Source organism: Danio rerio, chromosome 17, assembly GCF_049306965.1.
Source record: "Danio rerio strain Tuebingen ecotype United States chromosome 17, GRCz12tu, whole genome shotgun sequence".
Lineage (NCBI taxonomy): Eukaryota > Metazoa > Chordata > Actinopteri > Cypriniformes > Danionidae > Danio > Danio rerio.
In genome coordinates, this window is record NC_133192.1 from 4,384,799 (window position 1) to 4,410,142 (window position 25,344).

General features: G+C 36.4%; 1 protein-coding gene across 7 annotated transcripts in view; it reads left to right on the forward strand.

Annotated features, from left to right (window-relative positions):
- The first annotated feature begins 870 nt into the window (after positions 1 to 870).
- Positions 871 to 25,344, forward strand: part of sntg2 (syntrophin, gamma 2) — a 200,894-nt gene continuing 176,420 nt past the window's right edge. For 2 of the 7 annotated variants that reach the window (XM_073927413.1, XM_073927416.1), the window contains exons 1-2: positions 871 to 905; positions 18,704 to 19,094. In XM_073927413.1, the coding sequence (XP_073783514.1) occupies positions 19,026 to 19,094 (69 nt within the window). In that variant the 5' untranslated portion in view covers positions 871 to 905; positions 18,704 to 19,025. 7 annotated transcript variants of the gene reach the window in all.

Sequence of the window (25,344 nt, forward strand, 5' to 3'; positions counted from 1 at the left end):
ATGTGTTTAATCAATTCCCCTATAGCCAGGCCCTGATTAAGAACTCTGGGGCCCCTGGGCACAGTGTCTTGTAAGGGCCCCTACCCGGCCGCACCCCTATAGTTAAATAAAAAAAATTAGAATAAATAATAAATAAATAAAATGAATCTAATATTTGTTGCCCACATATTTTAATAAATGATATACAGTGTATATATATATATATATATATATATATATATATATATATATATATATATATATATATATATATACTCTTCTTGTGATGAAGGCTATGCAAACAGCATAGATCAACTTGGTTATAAAACAAAATGGCAACGGTTTGCCACTCCTACATAAAGCTTCTTTTGCATTGTTCAGACACCTGTGGGTGATGTCACGTATACTACGTCCATATGTTTTACAGTGATACAGTCTATGGTTTGGACAGTGAGGGAAACGGAGAGAATGATGCCAACTCCACACAGAAATGCCAATTGACCCAGCCAGGACTTGGCACCGCACCAAAGTGATGCCTATATTATATTATATTATATTATATTATATTATATTATATTATATTATATTATATTATATTATATTATATTATATTATATTATATTATTTAACTTTTATTTAAACTAAGTTGTGTGTGATTAATAATGTGTCTGGTGTGTTTTACCGTGTCTTTTGTTTTGTCTTTTATTTAGTCTTGTGTTCCTGGTTTTTCTCCTTCGTGTGTGTATGCGTGTGTCCTATTCTGATTGGTTTGGTCATGTGTCTTGTTCCTCATTGGTTGTCTGGGTCATGTGTCTTGTTTCCCATTGGTTGTGTCTTGTCATGTGATTGCTAATGTTTGATATATATAGCCCTCATGTTGTCTTTTGTTTTAGTCTAGCTTGGTTCCCTATAACGCTACTGTATTGGTGAGTTTGTCTGGTGTTCATTAATTCTCAAAGTCACATTTCATCAAAAGTTACAAGTTTTGCTAAGTAAAATTGTGTGATTAAAGGAGAAAAAGTGATAGTCTATTTAAGTTAAATGGTTGGTGCAGTGTATTATTAAAGGGCTATGAAACCCCCTCGTTTCAGCAGGGTGTTTTCACACCTCTACTTTGGAAAAAGTCAGAAAAGTGGGCGTGTCCAGCTCTGTTTAGGGGGGAGTATCGGAGGAAGAAAAGTGGGATGGTGTGGGAGTGTCTATTTGGGCACGCGCGAGTTTCAGAGTCAAAATACACACACACACACACACACACAGTAGAAAGTGATGGTGTTAAACCTTCATGGACTTCTGTAGTCGAATTATTTGCCAAATTATTAAATGGTGGACTTTAACTGCAGTTTGGCTCTTTCATTCAGGGAATTCATTCATGCCCCTTGCGACAAACGAGATATTTGATTCGAGGAACTGCTCTAAGCGTGTATTTTTCATGCAATGTTTGATACCGCACGGCGAATGAGAGAAAAAAACCCTCCGCATTTCCTGGAAACTTACATGCACACGGCATGTAGCATCAGAAAGCCGCGTGTGTTATTCCCGTCACGAAATGCGGTAAAAACCCTACACGAGGTTAAAGTTTGGTTGTGGTGCTAACATGTTTACACTCGGTGCAATAGTTAACTTAGTTCGATACGAACAAACGGAATAAACAGAGTACTGGTCGCTCACTTACCAAATCTGTAGAGACAGGACAATCACCAGCAACTAGAGCCGCGTCTTTATTAAGAGAAGACTACAAGCGAATCCGGATCTCAGCGTTTGCAGATGAGAACAGCTCTCAGGTAAACAATGTTCCTCCTTAGACACGTAAGTTATTGTTGTCGAGCGTCGCGTACACTGTTAATCCACACGTGAGTCTGAGCTCTCACAGAGAGAAAATGAAAACAAAACTTAACTGCAGCAAACTATAAAAGCAACACTTCACGCTTGTTTTGCCAACACAACGTGGCGTGAGTGTCGTCTTAACACTGTGACAGTAATGAATATTAATGAAGTTGAACAATAGAGCGCGCTGATTGGTTTAAACCAAGCTTTACTCATGCATTAATGCATCACACTGTAAGACGTAATAAGACTCACTCTGGCACAGACGCCCAGTCTGCACGCTGGAATACACGCTATTATGTCACGCAGCTTCAAAAATTCGTTCAAACCGGAAGTACGAATTTGCTTGAAATAACGCAAAAACAACCAATTTACACTTTTTAGTGAAATATGTGTCCTAATAGTGTTTTTAGCAGTGTGGGACACATATACGACTGTCAACAGCTCAAAAAATGTGTTCTGGTGTTTTGTGACCCTTTAAGGGTTGGTTGTGTATATAAGATGCAAAGCAATGATTGCTCATACTTGTAGAAAATCATATATATATATATATATATATATATATATATATATATATATATATATATATATATATATATATATATATATATATATATATATATATACACCTTTAATTATATACAGCTACTCTGCTAACATGAAAACGACCTTCAAGAGGCTAGGATTGGTTAGCTAACATAATGTGTTGCAATTTTGGGATCATAGAACGCAGGGAAAGCGTTTGCATGGAGAGACACTGCAGCGCTGGTAAAGATTGTGGGTGTTTACTGCGGTTTTGGTCGGATAATTATAAATTTGTAGCTAAATTGTTAGCAGTGCCAAACAGCATTTCCCACTGTTTACATTGGTTTACTACCACGCTAAAACATACCGCTAACGCTAGACACTGTGCATGTAATGAATCAAATTTTAACAAATAAAACAGTTGCAGGTTGTGGCTCATAGTCCTATCCGCTTGTAAAGTGGTGACGTGTTTGTGACGTATGTATACTGTTTCCGGGTCCAAGCTGCCATTCATTTGAGTGGAGAAATCATTCGTTTATGATCACGTTTTATTCCTATCACACATTAAAGTTAATTTTATATTAAATCATAGTGTACACAACAATCTCTGGGCTTGCTGCATAACAAATACCAAAAATTTAACAATTAATAAAAAAATGAATCACTTTCTGGCCATCGGATATTAGGCATGGACATATATATATACTGCGATCGTGATTTTCGAAAGCATTCAATCGCTTTGTAAACGTTTATTATTACCATTTCATGAGTCTCCCCATTCAGTTGAATAGAGCGCTTGGACCCGGAAGCCTCTTCGCATGACGTCACACTTAACAAGCGGATTATAGTTGGAGCTGTTCCGTCTTTTTTAGCCGAATCAGAACTGAATTGGGAGAGATTCTGAAAGCTGTCCTGTGTCAAATGTTAGAGCTATATCTTTATTATAAATCTCTGGAACATGATTAAAATTAATCTGTAAGCACTTCTCTTTTTGTGTTGTGTCCTGTGGAAGCCCAAATACAGATACAGAAGAAGCTCTGGGGAAAGAGCAACGATTGTACTGCATTTTAGCTTTCTCTGCTGTAACATTACAGTGCCTCTCCCCTTTGCTGAGCTGGGTGTATGCTCATAACCTGAAGGGTTTATGATCTCCGATAGATAGATATGAGCAATTCCCTGCTAATGTCAACCTTGCTATGACAAAAAAAAAAAAATAATAATAATAAATTCACCAAAACATGGAAAGAGTTTCTGGGTTTTTTGTGTGAGCAAGTATTTTACAGTACTTTAGAAATACTCAATGTATCTGTCAGTGTTTTCCAACTATTATATTTGATTTGCCAAAGTCACACAAGGGGCAATTTCACATCTGTCACATCCATAACAGAGAGATGTCACATCCATAATGACACTTTTTTTTCCTCTTAAATATTAAAATGTTCAATAAAATAAAACCAATCATTTTTGTTTTATAGTGAGCCAACTTGTATCCCCTTGATTATGATTGTTTCATTCGATTTGTGCAGTTTGATTTACAGTATTTCTACAAAGTGTGTTGTAGACTGTTAACCTGCAGATTTTTTTTTTGTCGCATCCAAAACGCATGTTTATATTCCTCATTTAAAGTACAAAATATTTACAGATTAATATTTTTCTGATCCCATAAATCTGTGGTCAATTGTTCTGGAAAATATAAACAAAAGTTTTAATATAATGTTAACATACTTTCTATGTGAATTTATGTTTTGAGTTTTTACTACAAATGTCATACATAACGCTGGAATTGCTTTATATATATATATATATATATATATATATATATATATATATATATATATATATATATATATATATATATATATATATATATATATATATATATATATATATATATATATATTTATTTATTTATATATTTATTTATTTTTATATATATATATATTTATTTATTTATATATTTATTTATTTTTATATATATATATATTTATTTATTTATTTTTCTAGTCCCCAAATGGGGAGATGTTTATGTTCACACAGCTACATACATTACACACATCAACTAAAATTTAAAATATATCGCAGTGGACCACCCCTTTAATCTTTTTATTATTTTTTTTTTCTTTCATAATAATGATTTTAATTCATTTACACTTACTGGCCAGTTTATTAGGTACACCTTACTACTATCAGGTTGGACCCCCTTTTGCCTTCAGAACTACCTTAATCCTTGGTGGCATACATTCAACAAAGCACTGGAAATATTGCTTAGAGATTTTGCTCCATATTGACATGATAGCATCACGCTGTTGCTGCAGATTTGTTGGCTGCACATCCATGATGCGAATCTTCAGTTCCACCACATCCCTAAGGTGCTCTATTGGATTGAGAACTGGTGACTGTGGAGGACATTTAAGTACTGTGAACTCATTGTCATGTTCAAGAAACCAGTCTGAGATGATTCGCGCTTTATGACGTGGTGTGTTATCCTGCTGGAAGTAGCCATTAGAAGATGGGTACACTGTGGTCATAATCTGACATAGTCAGCAACAATACTCGGGTAGGCTGTGGTATTGACATGATGCTCAATTAGTACGAATGTCTACATGCCTAAATGCATTGAGTTGCTGCCATGCAAGCAGTTGGAGAGGTGTACCTAATAAAGTGGCCGCTGAGTGTATATTTGCGCCATTTGCTCTAATAGGCTACGTGAAGCGGGATGACTCGGTTAAGCTGATTCCACTATATTTATTTACCGGTTATGAATAGTCTGATCATGGGTCAGCTTGCATATGTGGGCATAATTTGACGTCTTTACCTAAAACTTTAAACATGCCTGTTATTTGAAATAAAACGGAAATAAATAAGGAGAATAACATATGATTTAAAGCACTCTTTTGGCACTAAAGCCATGATCAGTCTGCATTAATAAGCAGTATTGTTGCATTACCGTCATTAATAAAATCAGTAATAGCGGAACTGTTATTATTACTATTAAAACGAAGGCCCTATATTACTGCCTTAGGTCAGTAACAAAGTAAAGTAATAATAAATGTGAATAAATAGCCTAAATGAAAGGAACACGAGAGACCAAAATCAGCCACCAGGTGTAGTGCCCCACTATGGATTTAAAGTGCCCCCTCAGTTCTGATATCCTGGCACCGGGCCTGGAATGATACTAACTCAGCCCAGAAATGCCAATTGACCCAGCCAGGACTTGGCACTGCACCACCATGATGCCTATATTATATTATATTATATTATATTATATTATATTATATTATATTATAGTTGCTGCCATGCAAGCAGTTGGAGAGCTGTACCTAATAAAGTGGCCGCTGAGTGTATATTTGTGCCATTTGCTCTGAATATTGTAAAGTGTTGCACAAACCTTCCACTTTTTTCAAATCGTATCTAAATATACTGTGCTGTTCTAACAAAACATACAGTACTTCAACGTTAGCTTACTTATTCAGCTTTCAGAAGATGCAAACACCTCAAATTGAGGTCCAGGGTTGCATTTAAATCAAATTTGACCTCCTGATGAGGAAAAAAAAAAAACATGTTCTGATGGTTCAGCGTCTCCTTACACCCAAGAAAAAAAACTACTACTTTTATTTATTTGATTTGTTTTTGTGTATGTGTGATTTTTCCCAGCCCTGCTTTGTACTTTATATGTGTAAAGTGCCAGCTGTCGTCCACAGGATTTGCATTCCTTAAAAAGTGGACTCCTCTGAGTGCTTTTTATTTCTATTTTTTTCCTCTTGTGCTGTTCTTGAGGTGAAATTGCTTTCCTGCCCACCGTCTCCAGCCTCCTACAATAGCTAATGTTTTCCTCCCTGGGCAATTATTGCGCCCACTTTTATTAATATATGCATGCGTTTCTGATCTTTTGAGCCTCGTATCAAAAGTTTGGCCTTGATTTTTAAAGTGCACAAATCAGAATCGCCATCAAAATGTTATTGAACAACACAATGCACACTGCATAAAGAAAACAACATGTTTTCTGGAACAATAACTTGCGGAAGAAGTATTTTTATGACTTAACTTGTCAGTTGTGAGTTATTTTTTAATTCTGACTTTAGTTTCAATTACCAGATATTAACTGATATCAGAGACTGATACTTGCAAATACTTGCCAGATATTAACTGATATTAACTAAAATCACTTTTTTTCCTCTCTCTTGCAGTTCATTGTTTCTCAGTTCTGACTTCTGTCGTAGTTCCCGGCATTTCTATTAATTAACCTTGATCAGACTGCAGCTTTTAAATACCAGCAGACTTGATTTTAACATAATAAAGCTGAGAAAGTACAGAGCAAACCCCAAAGCATTATGAAGAGTCTCTTTCTGACAATCTGAAGTGTCTTTTCTGTGTCCTCTTTATACAGATATTCTTCCCCCGCCTTTAGTTGTAACCCTGATCATCTTAGGAAATTTTCACTTTAATCGAAGTGTCGTACTGTATATGTTAAGGTGTTGTTACACCTCTCATATTGTTCTTGGTCCTGCACACTCTGCAGTACTAGAACATGTCCATATACATTTGTGTCCCCATAGGTGTCCATTATGGAAGGTAATTTTATAATAATTTTAAATAAATGAAATAAACATTGGAAATTAAAATGAAAACCAGATTAACAATTTCGTTGTAAAACGCTGTTCGCAAAATATCTGCCAAAATTGAAAATTAAATTATTTTATTTCCACTGTGACGATTTATTTGAGTCATTGCAGGGATGTATGGATGCAGTGTTCCAAGCTCATTTCTGTTCACCGACAAGACTGGAAAGTCTAAGCAAAGTCAGTTCTTACTGTCCTAATTAAATCATTAATAATCAAGGCATGATCATATTTTATTGTGATAAAATAAACGTAATCTACAGGCCTTTGCCTTTCATATAAGCCACTTCTGACACCAAACGATCAACTAAACTCAAGTTATTTGCTTTTCCTAAAACTTGAATAGGCCACAAGACTTTTGTCATGTTGTTTATTTCTTACAAGTCTGAATTTATTTGTCTCATTTAAAGTGTATTTTGCATTATGTTTGTTTATTTTGTATTTATTTTTATATTATTATTTATATTATTTTGTTTGCTTATAGTTTTGTTTATTCATTCATTTTTCCACTGCTTGTCCGGGTTGTCCGGGTCTTAGGAGTGAACCGCAGACTTCCCTTTCCCCAGACATTTCCTCCAGCTCCTCTGGGGGGATTCCGAAGCCAGCCAAGAGACATTCCTTCCCCAGGTAGCAAAGAATTCTGGCCCAGATTTGGCATAAATCTGGCACAGCAGGCATTCATCAGGCACTGGCATACAGCATAGGCCAAACATGGTCCGGGTTTGGCAGAGGTGGCACCGTCTTTAAGGTGGCACACATTACTCGGCCAGAAGTGAAATGTATTTAGCCCATATATATATATATATATATATATATATATATATATATATATATATATATATATACATACATACATACATACATACAATTGAAGTCAGAATTAATAGCCACCTTTTTGATTTTGATTTTCTTTTTTAAATATTACCCAAATGATGTTTAACAGAGCAATGACATTTTTACAGTATGTCTGATAATATTTTTTCTTCTGGAGAAAGTCTTATTTGTTTTATTTCGGCTAGAATTAAAGCAGTTTTTAATTTTTTAAAAACCATTTTTGGGACAAAATTATTAGCCCCTTTAAGCTATATATATTTTTTCAATCTACAGAACAAACCATCGTTATAGAATAACTTGACTACTTACCCTAACCTACCTAGTTAACCTAGTTAAGCCTTATAATGTCACTTTAAGCTGTAAAGAAGTGTCTTGAAAAATATTATTTACTGTCATCATGACAAAGATATGATAAATCAGTTATTAGAGATGATTTTTTAAAACTATGCTTAGAAATGTGCTAAAACAATCGTCACAGAACAGAAATTGGGGAAAAAAATAAACAGGGGCGCTAATAATTCAGGGGGGCTAATGATTCTGACTTCAACTGTTTATATATCTCTTAGAACAACATTAGCATATTAAGAAAGCCGTTATACTGGTAAACTAGACAAAAGTACAAAATATATTGTTTATGCTTGTATACTTTATTCTTTACAGTCATTATTCAGCTTTTTTGGTGTTTGCTGTTTTTTATTATATCTTATTATCGGCTCTAAATGATGCCACAATAACATTTTAGATGGACCGTTCCCCTAAAAAAAAAAAAAAACAAGTTGGCAGCAAACTGCTGAAGACACGAGCGCTTGAAACGGTTATTTCATACAGCATGTAGAGATTGCGGTCTAATTAGTGGAGCGCGTTGGGAAATGTGAAGGGAGTAATTAGGCTTTGATGCTAAATTGTTGATGCAGCTTTTCCTGAAAATGTGAAGTTTGTTCTCCAGAGATCAGCTCGAACTGACGCGCGTGGAGGAAAACTGCAGCTCCCTCAACTCCTCAGGTGAAATATTACTTCAGTATAAGTATTGGGTCCTCCTTTACAATATTACTTAAGTCAAAATGTACTTGATATATTTATTAACTTAAGGTTGAAGCCCTCCTGTGACTTTTTTTTTTCATTTATTTTTTAATATTTCCCAGATGATGTTTAACAGAGCAAGAACATTTCACAGTATTTCCTATACTATTTTTTTCTTCTGGAGAAAGTCAAATTAAGTTTTATTTTGGCTAAAATAAAAGCAGTTTTTAATTGTTTTAAAGCTATTTAAGGTCAATATTATTAGCCCCCTTCCAATATGTACAAACAACAATACCTGGATATCAGAACTCAATATTCTCAGCACATACCAATCTTCACAGATGGTTCAAAGATGGAAAGTAATGTAGCAGCAGCAATGGTGACAGGGGAACAAAGTCATGGAATCAGTCTGCCTAAAGAATGCTCCATATTCACAGCTGAAGCCCGCGCTTTACTTTTAGCATTGGAGTATATAGAAAATGCCCAACAAAAGAAATCCATCATTTTTACAGACTCTAAATCATGCCTCCAAGTTATGGAATCTTCAACGAATGATCATCCTTTGATTGATAATATTTTAACTAAAGTTCACCAACTACAAAATCAGTTTTATCACATCATTTTTTGCTGGGTTCCTGGACATGTCGGACTTTTAGGCAATGAGCGAGCTGATGCAGCTGCTAAAGATGCTTTGAAGCAAGTAGTGAAACAAATGCCAAATTCCTCCGTCAGAGATGAAACCTTTTATCAACGCTTACATTTTAAACAAGTGGCAAAAGGAATGGGATGCATTAGAAAACAATAAACTACATGAAATCCAACCTGAAGTTTCACACAGAATTTTAAGACATTTTCAGAATCGATTTGATCAAGTAGTTTTTACCAGATGTCGTATTGGGCATACGAGAATAACACATGGTTTTTTGCTCCAAGGTGAAAACCCTACTCAGTGTTTGTGCTGCAACACTCCTCTTACTGTAAAACACATTTTACTGGACTGTCCTGCTTTTACTGATTCTAGAAGGACTTTTTATGAAATGAACTCTTTGACAAAGTGAAACCAGAAAAGATTTCAGAATTTTTATCATGTATTAACACAAAAAATCTTATTTAATTTATGTTTTATTTTGTTTGTTGATTTTTAAATTGTATAAATATTGTTGAAAGATTCCTGCCATGAAGATAGCCTTGGTTGCTGACATGGCACTAAATAAAAAATACTATACTATACTGTACTTATTAGCCCCCTTAAGCAATATTAGTTTTGGATTGTCTCCAGAACAAACCACTGATATACAATAACTTGCCTAATTTCCATAACTTGCCTAATTAGCCTAGTTAAGCCTTTTAAATTTCAATTTAAGCTAATTACTAGCATCTTAAAAAATATTCACACTTATGATTGTTTTTTTTATTATAATAGTCACTCATGGGGTTAATTCTCGTTAACTGACTGTGCATTAATGTTAACAAGCAACTTTGGTTTTTTAATAAAGCTGCGGTCACATTAGAGTTTGAGCATGCGGTATTCTGTCGTGCGGCGCTGTGAAAAGGGGCGGGATTAAACAAGCTTATTAGACATTTTTAAAAGTGAGCGGTTGCTCCGTGTTTTCAATTTCTGTTCAGAGAGGTCATGTTTTGATCCTCGATTGTTCTCACGCAGTCAAGTGATGCGATTTCGTAGGTCAGAGTTCACCAAGCTTGAACTTTGCACCACAGCAACCTGTAAAACTTGACGCATGACCTTGCATTCCCGGTCTGATGCATGAATGGAAGTCTATGGAAGGAAAAGCCCAGTGTGACCGCAGCTTAAAGCATTAGAAAATGTCAAACTTTGATTAATAAATGCTGTGTTGTTCATTATTCATTCATGTTAGTAAATGCATCAACTAATAATGAACCTTATTGTAAAGTGTGACCAATAAATTAAGTAATTTTGAAGGAGAAAATTTAATTGTTCTTAACAAAACTTGACATGTACTGTTAAATAATAGTGATGATAACAGTAATTCAAGTATGCACATAAGTGAAAATAACTCATTCATTCAATTTCTTGTTGGCTTAGTCCCTTTTTTAATCCGGGGACGCCACAGCGGAATGAACCGCCAACTTATCCAGCAAGTATTTCTATGTAGCGGATGCCCTTCCAGCTGCAACCCATCTCTGGGAAATGAAAAGAACTTTTCAGAACAAAAATAAATGAAACGTGTGCCGACATTTATAAACATACCATTTAAAGACGTACAGTAACATACTGTAAAAGAATCTCTTCTACTCTTTCATTTGTTTTTTGATTAACATTAAATAACTAAACCGCCAAGATACCTATAGTGCATCACAAAAACTCCGGTGTTAAATTTACTGTTCTCTACTCAATGGATTGGTGTAGATGAAGGGATGTCAACCTCCTCAGGGCGCACTTGCACTATGATGTGCGAACTGTGTCCAGGCCCTTTTCCCAGATCGTATGAGAAGTGCGAGTGCTCTGAATTGGGCTCAGGCGTGGATCAGTTGGCCCGGTTGGAAGAGATGTGCCAGAGCGCAGTTCACTTGGGCTCAACTGAAGAGGAGACATGACTTTTAGGGGACTGCTTCATCTGGATTTATTAATCATTCTGACTGTTTAAGCCAGGGGTCGGCAACCCGCGGCTCTAGAGCCGCATGTGGCTCTTTAGCGCTGCCCTAGTGGCTCACTGGAACTTTTTCAAAAAATGTTTGAAAATGGAAAACGATGAGGGAGGAAAATATATTTTTTGTTTTAATATGGTTTCTTAACGTTTTCCAATGCTGTTAAAATGTGTAGAATATTTAATTTCAACATTTCTGTCAACGAAGATTTGCGTCATAGCCTGCGACACACGTTTCTATCAGCAGGGCGGGATGCCAGGCAGGTAGCTGTTGTAAACAAACCGGCGGCTGAGTGATGCGCCATGGAGCGCAAGCTGTCTTTGCCAAAGATGTACAGCGGGGCACGCTTTCTCATTTTCCCTCCCTGAGAGAATTCAAAGAAGCCCATCCCGATCACTCACTCAACGGTGATTATTTACAAGGTGCGATCGTTGATATGCAAACTGCATTTGGGAGCAGATTTTGCGAGTTGCGAAAGAAAAAAACGAGACTGTCTTTCCTTGACACACACCCTTGGAGATTGACCCTTGCGACCTTCAGCATGGAAGTTGGTTGCTCCAACAAGGAGGCTAAAGACTATTGCCTCTAACATCTATTGCTAGAGCACCTTTAGAGGTCAGAGGAGTGAGGTTTACATGCATAGCACTCACTAGCTGGCCTCCGCTACACTCACCCCTCTAAACCTTACTCCCATCCAGGTCACAACACCAATGTAACCCCACTGGTCCTACACCACCCAACCCACTCCGAGCTGGTATCGAACCGGCGACCTTCTGCATGGGAGTTGGTTGCTCCAACAAGGAAGCGAATGACCATGGCCTCTAGCATCTGTCACTAGAGCACCTTTAGAGGTCAGAGGAGTGAGGTATACCTGCACAGCACTTACTAGCTGGCCTCCGCTACACTCACCCCTCTAAACCCTCACTCCCATCCGGGTCACTGCACCAATGTAACCCCACCGGTCCTACACCACCCATCCCACTCCGAGCTGGTATCGAACCGGCGACCTTCCGCATGGGAGTTGGTTGCTCCAACATGGAGGCTAAAGACCATTGCTTGTAACGTCTGTCGCTAGAGCACCTTTAGAGATCAGAGGAGTGAGGTTTACCTGCACAGCACTCACTAGCTGGCCTCCGCTACACTCACCACTCTAAACCTCACTCCCATCCGGGTCACGGCACCAATGTAACCAGCTAGTCCTACACCACCCAACCCGCTCCAAGCTGGTATCGAACCGGCGACCTTCCGCATGGGAGTTGGTTGCTCCACCAAGGGTGCCAATGACCATGGCCTCTAGCACCTTTTTTAGAGGTCAGAGGAGTGAGGTTTACCTGCACACCCCTCACTAGCTGGCCTCCGCTACACTAGCATCATGTCAAACTCCTATCACAAAAAAAAAGCCCATTTTAATTAGTTTGACAAGGTGCTCCAGATTTTAAAGGGCTGCAGGGATCATATACAGCACAAAAATAATCCACCCACTGCAACAAAGCAATTTACTGCCTTTTTATGACGCAAACATTTAATAACAGGCCATCGCATGATGTCTGACCTGCCAGAATTTACCGGCCATTTCCAGCCTGCGTTTCTTTTCCTTTCTCGCTGCATGATGGGCTTTCGCTGTCTTGTTTTGGGCGTCCTGATGCGATCGCACATCCAGGGTGGTAAAAAGTGGCCGGGCATTGAGCCAAAGTCACATCCAGGGGCGTTTAAATAGTCTTACTGATAAACATTCATTTCACATGTTCTCCGTGGAGAAGAGCCTCTATAGAGCAGAGAAACCGAAGGAGGTCACAGAGGGGAATAAACCCTGATTCAGCCTTATTCAGACACCACATGACAAAACACTGGACAGCAGGGTGCGTATTACCCCTGCTTGACCCACGTCTGCTATATGGCATTATGGTGACACTTTAGTTTAAGTAGCATTTCTCACTGTTAACTGCTTTAAAAAGACTTGCGTTATTGTTATACACTGTAAAAACATCTGTAAATTAGCAGTTTCCCTCTTTTGTCATTCAATTTGTGAACATTTATAATAGTTTAAAGTGATATTGTCTGGGTTGATGTTGTATGTTATGCTACAAAAACATTGTAATAAACCGCCAGTATATTTTCTGTTACTGTAAGAGGCTAAATTATCATATGCGTTTGTTTATATGACAAAACACGTCTTTTTGATTCAAGAAGGTGCATACTGACTCCAAAGGCAGATACTGATAAGATCAGGGCCTGTTGTGTAGACTTTGGGGGTTTTATGAATTGGTCACATGTTGATTGGTCAGTTTGAAAGTCTCAGCATTTGGGCTTTAGTCACATGGTCAAGTAAGATACAAAATAAGCGTAAAACTATGTCTCTTTTCCTACCCTTGTCTTTCCTGGCCTGTCTTTTCCTGCTCTGCTCCTCTCCTCCTCTAGAGTCTATCGTCTTTGACTCTACTGCAATCAGGCTAACCTTTGGGCCTGCTCTCTTTGTCTCTCTCTACCTCCCCCTGTCTCTCCATCTACCTCTGGTAATTTTAATTTTACATTTAAGCTGGGTACAATTTGTATCATATGTTTGTTCATTTAATATTTTATAATTTTATACAGTTATTTTGTAATTAATAGTCGTAACCATAGAGAATTATTGTCATTAAATCATCTCATTTTCAATTATTTGTGAATTACTTTTTTTTTTATTTAACATCAACACTTAATTGTCCCATGTCACAATGTCAACGCTCTCCCACATTTATAGCTATTAACACTGCCCTTATTTCCGTTTTTGGTATAAGTTTGCAGAAGAATGGTTTGACTAGAAATGTACAGTTTTTTTTACCATCATCCTGATTACTTTTTAGTCACTCGGCAGAACTACAGTTCGAACCGCTGTGGTTAAAACCCATGCTTACATTACTTTACAGACTTATTTGTCTATTTATTTCTACTTGTACATTTATAGACTATTTAAATTTGGTCATGTCATCAGCCCATGAAAATTTCCTGCTTTTTATCAGACTATTTCATAACAGTAACAAGGCAGTTCAATTATAACTTAATGTTAAAACCGCTATCATAACATTATCAATATGTGGACCTTTTTGGATTCTCGGAAGATTTCAAAATTATAAAACAGGAAATGCATTGGGAACACTGTTATTGTTTACATCCCTTAAAATGGACCATAATACAACCCAAAATCAGAAAAAAACTTAGGAAAGTAAAGCATTTAACTCCTGAAAGATGTTTAGCAGCTGAAGAAAGCATGTGATGAAGTGTTTCAGATGTAATTTCGTCCCATTCCTCCTGCTAACAAGTCTTAAGATGGGCAATGGTATGGGGCAGTGGCGTTGCGAGGGGATCTTTTGGAATATGTCGCACTTAAATGAAAATAGGTTGTAACATTTATTTTGTTATCCAAGTACTTAATTAGCACATACATCATGAGCATTCCACTTAACACAGCGTTTGTGTCGGGTAATTAAATAGTCAACTGTTCAGCAGTACCGGTTTCTACCGGCAGGTGGGAGTGGCTCTGTTGTCACATGGTGTTAAATTCCGCTACTGCACTTTATTCATTGTTTTGAGGAGCTGAAGCTGATGAGGTAATAATACAACTGTTTCGCCAAACTGAATAGTTCTAACTACTGATGAAGCTTAATATTTGTTTTCACAGTATAAAATGTGTGTCGCTTTGGTGAAATAAATGTGATGTTAATTACTCAGAAAAAATGTAAATTGCACTAGCTTTCTAGATTCTGATATCTAGACATATTTATCTAGATATGATATAGCCAGTCACATCTGTTTCTGTAAAATTAAATCACTGAGTTCATGCATCTAGCTTATTATTTTATAGCTATATTCTACTGTAACATGCTATGTCAGTTAGCATCGAATTCTAAATCGACTTTCTTATTTCTTTCTAAGATGGCTGGAAGAACACATAATTGTCGCAGTCGTGTAAGTGATCAGTTATAGCCTTTTTTATGTTTATTCAGATCTTATTTTCTTTCAACTTCAGCAATAGCTGGATGCCTTTATCCATATTAGGGATTTCCTAGAGTGTTCTACTACTTTTTATGAGGCATATATGGAATTTCTGCTCAAGTGTGAATGAAACAGGCATTACATGCATTTAAAGTGCTACAATGCCCACATCAACCTATTTTGAGGAAAACTGAAAAAAATCTCCCTCTAAAGTAAACCAGTAAACATATTTCTAGCATATCGATATTTAATTTACTTGTTTTTTTTTTTTTTTTTTAAACATTTTTGATACAAGCCCTTTATTTATTTTTTACTGTTAGGTAGTTTTTTTTTTTTAGTTTAGGTACTTTTTTATTTAGTTTTTACTGTTGATATTTGGCGCTAGTTAATCAGGAAGTGACGATTTTGTTCGCTTTGACTCGCTGGATGGAAACGCTGCTTAATTTGCATATTTTTTTATGCGATAATCCAGTTTTGCGTAAATTGCGTATAAAGTTCATCTGCATGTTTGGATGGAAACATAGCTACTGAGGAGCAAATCTATCAAAATCACTACTTTTAATCTGTGCTTTTCATACTGTCCCAACTTTTCTGATTTAGGGTGGTATTTTAAATGACTAAAATGTCAATAAAAGCCACTTTGGTAAATGGTATAGTTGAATTTTCAACATTAAAAGTTAACAGAAGAGATCAACATTCCAAATGCAATTCAGAAGCATACATTAATGGAAAACTCAAGATACATAAACTGTTCATTAATATGTTTTTACAGTGTATAGTAGTTGTGCTACGTATGCTCATTTAAATGCTAAAACTTCAATTTCTTGGTGAACTCTTCCAGGCCAGGCCAACAAAGAGTCAAATATTTAGTCATCCGTTCCTCACAAGGAACCACAAATTAGCGCAGCAGAAACTAATCTGGAGTTAGAAGAGCTTAAAGATGCTTTAATAATTTGAGCAGTGAAGCTGTGCCGCTAATTGTCTTTTTATTGGCACTCTGCATTAAACTGTAGTGTTTAATTACTCGTTTCTAGTAAGCAGGCTGAACCTGAGGCTGCTGACTTTAACAGTACAGTGCGAACAATAATGAGGTCAATGGCACATTATTTTGGCCAGTGAACACCGAAATTGACAGGGAAGTCTCTTAAATCTGCAGCGCTCTACGGTAGTTATCCTTGCATTTCACAAATGCATGCAGGAAATCGATAGTAGCATTAAGAGCAACATGAGCAATGGGATTGGCCTTGCTGGAGAGTTGTCTTAATGCTGCTAACAACAAAGAAACATGGTTGAAAGAATGGAAAGAAGAAAGTGTATTGATGCAGGGTTTTGCATGGTTAACCATAAAGTATTACAGTTGTGTATACAGGCTGTTAAATGCTTGATTCTGATTGACTGATGAACATGTTAAGGTGTGCCGTTATTTTCAGATTTCACAATTTTGAGTGCTTAAAAGCTTCATAATATTTCAGTGTGTGTGCGTGTGTGTGTGTGTGTGTGTGTCAGTAATATTTTGTTAGTAATGTTAGCATATGACTAGTTGTGTCTATTTTTCAGTTACATTTATGATTTGATTTAGTTATTTATTTAGAATATTTGTATAATAACAATAATAATCATAATCATAATAATAATTATACTTATTTTTCATAAATATAAAAAAATCGTTATATTTATTGACAATAAATAAATATACTAAAATATATTTAAAATACATATAGGCGACGCAGTGCACCGTGGATAGCATGTTCGCCTCACAGCAAGAAGGTCGCTGGTTCGATCCTCGGCTCAGTTGGCATTTCTGTGTGGAGTTTGCATGTTCTCCCTGCGATCGCGTGGGTTTCCTCCGGGTGCTTTGGTTTCCCCCACAGTCCAAAGACATGCGGTACAGTTGAATTGGGTAGGCTAAATTGTCCATAGTGTATGAGTATGAGTGTGTGTGTGTGTGTATATGGATGTTTCCCAGAGATGGGATGCGGCTGGAAGGGCGTCCGCTGAGTAAAAACCTGCTGGATGAGTTGGCGGTTCATTCCGCTGGATTAATAAAGGGACTAAGCAGACAAGAAAATGAATGAATGAATGAATGAATGAATGAATGAATTAATGAAAATAAATATAGGTGCCATTTAAACTAGAACGACACCCTGCTGAAAAATCCAGCTTAAACCAGCCTAGGCTGGTTGGCTAGTTTTAGCTGGTCGACCAGGCTGGTTTTAGAGGGGTTTTGGCCACTTCCAGGCTGGTTTCCAGACATTTCCAGCCTGGTCTTAGCTGGTCAGGCTGGGAGATGACCAGCTAAAACCAGCTTAATCAGCCTAGCCAAGCTGGGAGTCCAGCCAAAACCAGCTATATCCAGCTTCAACCAGGCTGGTTGAGCTGGTTTTAGCTGGATTTGGCTGGTCATTTTCCAGCCTGACCAGCTAGGACCAGGCTGGAAATGGTTGGAAACCAGCCTGGAAATGGCCAAAACCCCTCTAAAACCAGGCTGGTCGACCAGCTAAAACCAGCCTAGGCTGGTTTAAGCTGGATTTTTCAGCAGGGTGGTTCAAAATCACCATAAAGTTTTACTATTAATATATTTTTATTGCTAGTAGGCTACTATTTTTGTTTTTAATTGTGTTCTGAGTGTGTTTACAAAAGATTCAACAAAGACTGCAAATTAATTTTTTTGTCAAAAAAGAAAAGTCAGCGCGAAGTCTTCACAATGGCGTTTAAAACATTATTAATCTTTCCCTGAATATCTGTACAGTTTTTATTGTTTGGAGTTCAGTCAGTGATGAATTAAAGTTTGCATCATAAAGGCTGCATCCAGATCTTTTGCCTGGATCCTCTAATGTTGCTTTACCAAAATTAGGCCTAAATACCAACGATAAATACTGTATTTTGAACCATAGTGCTAACGTTAGGCTACTAATATATTACAGCCCGCAAACTGTGGTATTAACAATAGTGAACTGGTAAACTGCAATAAATACTTTAGTTTTAGGTCATTTGTTTAAAATACTGCAGTTGTTGTTACCATAGCAACTATATAATCACCACAACAGATACATTAGCTACTATAAGGCATGCTGTTGTTCAAAAACATTATACAGAATATATCGTTTTTTTTAACTAATAGCCTGTTTTTATTTGGGTTCTAAGTATTTAGAAAAGATTCAACGAGAACTGATTCGCGCAAATGTTTTTAAACTTAGTATCTCGCCGCCATTTTCTTTCGCTAACGTTACTTTATATCTGAGCGTTAAGTCGTCACGATGGCGTTTGAAATATTGATAATCTTCCCCTGAACATCTCTACAGTTTTCAACGCTTTGGAGTTCAGTCAGTGATGGGTTAAAGCAGCTCGAGCTGGAGCCTCCTCACATTATTATCTGAGGCAGCGGGAGGAAACGGCTCCACATTTGCGCTCCGCTTCCCCAGCACTGCGCGCTTCTGTCCGGCTTGCAGGAATAACCCGCATCCCCACAAAATCACCACTTCGGCTCCGTCTGGATGTGTCTTTAAACCTCCGAGCCTCCGGTCCATTTGGATGCTGGAGCGCGATGCCCGGCCATCACTGGATATAAATGACAGATCCAAGTGTGTGTGACTTCAGTGCACCGAAGCGGAGGCTGCATGGGAGATGAACGCAGCCGCCAAACACCAGCCTGATCTGCTAGAGAGACCCGCCAGCCTCCTGGTACCGACATGGGTAAGACAACCAGATACATCAAATCAACTTATAGTACTGTGAGGGATCATAACAGGCACTTGGGAAGCATACTTTTGGACAGGAGTAGCTATATCCAGTGAATATAATGTGATTTTAAATTAGTTGGGAAGAATACTTTTGGACAGGATATGTGTGTTCAGTGGAAATCATACGATGGGTTTACTTGCTTAAGTAACTTTGTTACAGATTAGATTACTGCTGCTGTGAAAGACAACTACGTTTTGGTGAATTGATGACAAATTTGGATGAATGTAAGATGCAATTCAACATTTGTGCAGACGTTTCTCAGTCTAAAAATGTCTTTTCAACCCAATTTTGGTAAAATGTGGACAAATCCAACCACTTGGCTATTGATTTATTTATTGTGTTAATATTGCATTCATACGGCCAAATATTAATGTAGTTTTGCTATTGAATTAGTTTCCAAATTTAGTTTTGCTACTGATTTTGAGTTGAAGTGATTGAACATTTTTGTGCTGTTTTATTTGTATATGTTTTATAATACATTTAAGAATGATATAATGTATGATAAAATATTATTTAAATAAATAAAAAATGCTGGGTTGTTATAACTCAATTCTGTGTCAAATATGTTCAAACCTAATGGTTAGGTTGAACAATGTAATTTATATTTAACTTAATATTAACCTTTTGTTGCTTTGCCCGTGTTTGAGAATGATATACTGTATGGTATACAGAGTTAAAACAACCCAGCATTTTTTTTTTTTTTTTGCAGTTTGTACTTTATTTGCATATCAAAAAATAAATAGCTAGCTGTAAACGACATAAAGCAAAGAAATCTATTATTTTCTATATGCATTTAAATATTATTTTTTAGGTTGTTTGTATTTGGATAAAAATGTAACACTTCTGAGTTTGTACGTTTTTAGACTAAGACTATTTCAACCCAATTTCGAGTTAAATATGGACAAAACCAACCTCTGGGTTAATTTAGTTTCATAACATTTATACAATTATTACAATTTGACAATTTAGATTTGTTCTTATTTTACGCAATTTGGGTTAAGATAACCCAGCATATTTCCGAGTATAGGCATTTCTTGTCATGTTATGGGAATATTTGTCAAATAAGACTGAAGTTCACAGCAAAGTATGATTCATTCATTCATTTTCTTGTCAGCTTAGTCCATTTATTAATCCCTGGTCGCCACAGCAGAATGAACCGCCAACTTATTCAGCAAGTTTTTACGCAGCGGATGCCCCTCCAGGCGCAACCTATCTCTGGGAAAGCAAAGTGTGATTTGTTTTTTAAATGTAAATAAGATGTAAACAAAATAAGATCAGATAATGAGCTATTTAAATATAATGCATTACAACACATTGGTGAATTTAAAAAAAACAACAAGAAAACGTGCAAGAAATGTTGCATAATTGATAGAACAAATCACAGCAGATCTGAGGTGACAGTGTAATCTCAAGGCAAAATGAGTTTTCGTGCTATTGTTCCCATTTGCTGTATTCCTCTTTGTGGAGATAATGATGTGTGACAGTGTGGAGTCGCTTCATTCGCACTATTCTTGAGGTGTTCGCAGATGCCCTCTCAAAGGGTTTTGTCTGTGAATGCACTCAAACCGCTTTCAGGGATTGCTGCCCGCTCGCTTTGTTTGTTTTAACACGTCTGCTGCCGTTTCTGGTGGCCGTTTTGTGGTTGGCATGTTCCTGTTAATTGGTAAATGGAGTCCTGCCAGTTGCACTGCGGTACCTTTATCAGATCGGAGGGTTTTAAGGGTTTCCTGAGGTATCGATAAATGCTGCCTCACTGCTTTCTGACTTGATGGAGAACTTGCAGGTTTTGCACAAAAAAACAGACTTATAAAACCTTTGAGGAAAAAAAAAAAACCTGACGTGATTGAATGTGTGAGGTATAATCGATAACATTTAAAAAAAATGATTGTGGTACATGCCGTGCCAGTGAATGAAATCATCCTTTTGACTCATCTGCTTGGAGAATGTCAATTATTCAGAAGGCAGATTATTGTTAATTTATTAAAGAAACGTAGTGCAGTTCAGCAGTTATTTTTCTCACTCTGACTATGATGATGATTATTGTACAGTGCTTGTTTGTATGTCAGAGGTGTGCAGACACGGTATGATTTGTACGCTTCATCTTTGATCTGTCAAGGAGGTTTCACTGTTGATCTCATGTGATGTGCGAAACCCAGACTTGACTCAATCAGGGATGTCAAACAATCAAACTACAGGCACTCAAAGCTCTAAAGTTGTCTTCTTGTGGAAAAAAAAACAGCCTAGGCTCTCTAAAAATACATGTCTCGGTCTCTCTTTTTTGTTTTTTTAGTGAAACAACATAAAATACATTGCTTCAGGAATGTTTTGATACATGTTTCACATGAAAATACCACTAGAGGGCACTGTCTACATTTTTTGCAAATCTTAAATACGTTGTTTGGGGTACGTCTTGTTGCATGTCTGAATTGGACCAGGGGTCCGTTCTTCGTACCTCACTTAAATGATCTAAGATTATTTGGCAGATCCTGGATCTTTTAATCTTGATAACTGATCTCTCGCTAAATTGGTTTTTCAAACAAGTTTGTGAATCAGATTAGAATGTCTGGATGAACTGATCTGAGATCGTTGAATGTGTTGTGAAGGACAGATCTATCGATCCTCGAAATCATGATCAGCAATGCAACGATTGGCTGACGGCACAGCAGCATAATGACATCATCTGATTAATATTCAATTATCCATGTGAGCAAAATTACATTCAAATTAGCAGTAAACGGTTTGTTAAATATGATACGCAATAACTTTACACATTTGTTATGAGCTACGGGCTTTACACTTTTATGTGTCAGGAATATTCATCATGTATTTCAGTGCATATCAATGTATTTAGTTCTACATTTAGAAAAGATTTTCTTTAGTAGCCGTTTTTTTTTTTATCGCTGTATGGAATAACTGGATGTTTACAAAAGCATTTTGATATTGGTAAAGGCGTCTAATCACTGGCATATTAATTGCCAAAAGATGTTTATGACTGCATTAATGTATTATTTCTTTTTTTAAAAAGTCACATATTCTGCATTTATATTATCATACAAAATTTGTACTAAAGCGATCTAAAAACTTCATATCAATAAATTTTCTCTTTGCACCACCAGGTGGCAGTCTTTGTACTTTTATTTCGAGGGTGCAGATTGCATAAGTCTTATTTATATATATAACTTATATATATAAATTTATTTTATTAATAACTATAACTATATATATATAGTTGAAAAAATATTTACTATTTTCCCAAGTGTATATAACTACTACTGTAAGAAAATATCAGAATTCGGTACATACTTTCTCTATTATCTTTGCTCTAACTGACCCAATCTAATCCTGTTTATATGAATTGAACCTGCTTCCGATCAGGTTTAAGCTAGCAGAACTGTTGCTATGACAACAACTCTCGGATCAGCTTTGAAGAACGAAACGATCCTGGATCGTGTCAAATCATCAATATCCAAATCCAGATAAATGAGTAATCCACGTACGAAGAACGGACCCCAGATGCTTTTCATAGAGCTGGACAATATGGCAAAATAAAATATCACAATATATTTCTTAATTTTGGTCGATACAATGTAATTCTCATATTGGTATGGACAATATTAAAAAGGCAGGAAAAAAACTGCTAAGACCTCACACAATGGATGTCTGTACCTACAAATGTCTGCAAACTGAATATACAATGCCTATAATACCTCCAGGTTTATTTATATATATATATATGTATATATGTGTGTATGTGTGTGTGTGTATATATATATATATATATATATATGTATGTGTATATATATGTATATATGTATGTGTGTATATATATATATATATATATATATATATGTGTGTATGTGTGTGTGTGTGTATGTATATATATATATATATATATATATATATATATATATATATATATATATATATATATATATATGTATGTATGTGTATGTATATATATATATATATGTATATATGTATGTGTATATATATATATATATATATATATATATATATATATATATATATATATATATATATATATATATATATATTTATATATATATATATATATATATATATATATATATATATATATATTTATATATATATATATATATATATATATTTATATATATAAAAACAATACAAAAAATTAATGTTCACTTTTTATTTGTGTTTAGCCTTTATAAACAAAAAATGTGAAAAACTATCAAATAAATAAAACTTTCAGACTCAGCTTATTTATTTTTATTCAATTAATTAGGACCTGAACACCATGTGATGATTACAGGCAGGTGTGTTTGATTATGGGTTGCAACTGAAATCTGCAGGAAGGTGGCTCTCCAGGAACAGGGTTGGCCACCCCTGTTCTATCGGATGGAACAGATTTGATGCATTCCTGCTGCTATTCAGCACCAGTCTCCCGCACATTTTGCAGATCACCAAAACTAAGTTTATCAAAACTTAAAAAGCCGAACCACTTTCACACCACTGCATTAGTCTTTCCTCTCTCATAAACTAATTTGCCCGCATTCTTACTTGTGCAAGCTTGTTCATTCACAACTGTATTCAGGGCACTTATTTAGTAGCTAAAACATTTTGTGAACTGTGCGAAGGAGCTTAACCAACTGCTCAGCGCTGGCAGCTTGTCTGTGATGTATGTCATCACGCAAGTGACATCGCACTCTTTCTGACGGGTGAGCACTGAAAGTCATTCAGGGACAAATGACACAATGTATAAGATCTTATAAATTATAATGAAAAAAAATATATGCAAATTTTTATCAAAATACCGGAAATGAGTTTAAAAGTCATCACCGTTACTGAAAAAAAAATCTATTGCGATTTATATATTGATATTGAATGATTGTCCAGCCCTACTTTTACAATAGTTTTTGTGATCGCACGAAAATCTCAGCGAATACTTGCGAGTATTAGAAATATATCCACATAAAGCTTTAAATCTCTGCTTTTAAATAAACCCAATACACTTGAAAAAATTTTTTTTATTGCTTTTGTAATCTGTATGAAATTAACGCGAAGTACAGTCCATCCTGTCAAACGCACATTACATGACAGAAACTACTCAAACGCCCACAAACTTGTAGACAAAGATTCACAAAGTTTAGACAAAGTTTTGGGAAGAGATTTGCCATCAAGACCAAGTTGTGAATCACACCAGAAGAGCAGCGTGATCAGATGATCATTATTCAGAGGATAAGAATGTGTAGAACAGCCATAAACGGGGTTGGTGTCATGTAGGGTTGGGTGGATAGACAATTCCATCGTCCATAGCTGATAGTTGCTAGATAGTTGCACGGATGCACACACATGCTTGTCTGAGCACAAACCCCAGAGAGCAGTGCACGTCGGGCAGTTTATCAAGGGTGTACCGCTGGATTGCGTCTTGCTATAGTTGTCAAACGTGATATTTAATATTATCTGACGACTCTTCTGTCTTTTGAATCTATCAGGTAACAGGTCACAGCGTCAGTACACTGCTTCAAGCTTTCGCTTTTACACTTGTATTTAGTAATTTTAGTGAAAACCTCAGATTCTGTTGGTTTGTTCCTGTTGATTGTGCACCTTTTTAGCAACCAAGTTTATCGACGGCATTTTAACAACACCGATCACTCTACCTATTCATACCAGAGTCCTGCAGAAAAAGCGATTGACAGGTGATAATTTTTTGCAACAAATCTTTATTTATTTATGATTTGGTAATGGGTAAATCATGCAGGTCAGGTAGGCTATAATTCATTATTCATAATTAATTCACTGCCGCCAATGAACATAGAATCAAGAGGCGACACTGTAGTGCGATTTGGGGAAACAGCCTCTAGATGGCACGGTGGCCATTTTGTAACGAAAATTCCAATAGAACAACAGCATATTATAAGTTTGTAAAATAACTATTAAAAGTGCTGATGATTGTGATAGTAAGTGCTGTATTGTCATCTTTCAGGTTGTATCTCAGCTTTAATGCACTTTTTAAATAAATAAATAAATAAACAAAGCAGCTGCTTGCCATCGCGACAGCAATAAGATCCAATGGACGGCAGATCGCTTTCACTCCAAAATGGCGGAATCCGTGCTGTTGCGGGGCGCTGCTGTTGCAGTGGAACGTTCTATTGGGTGTCGCCTCTTGGTGATTCTATGCTCTTTGCCACCACCTACAATGACGATGACATTGTCCATC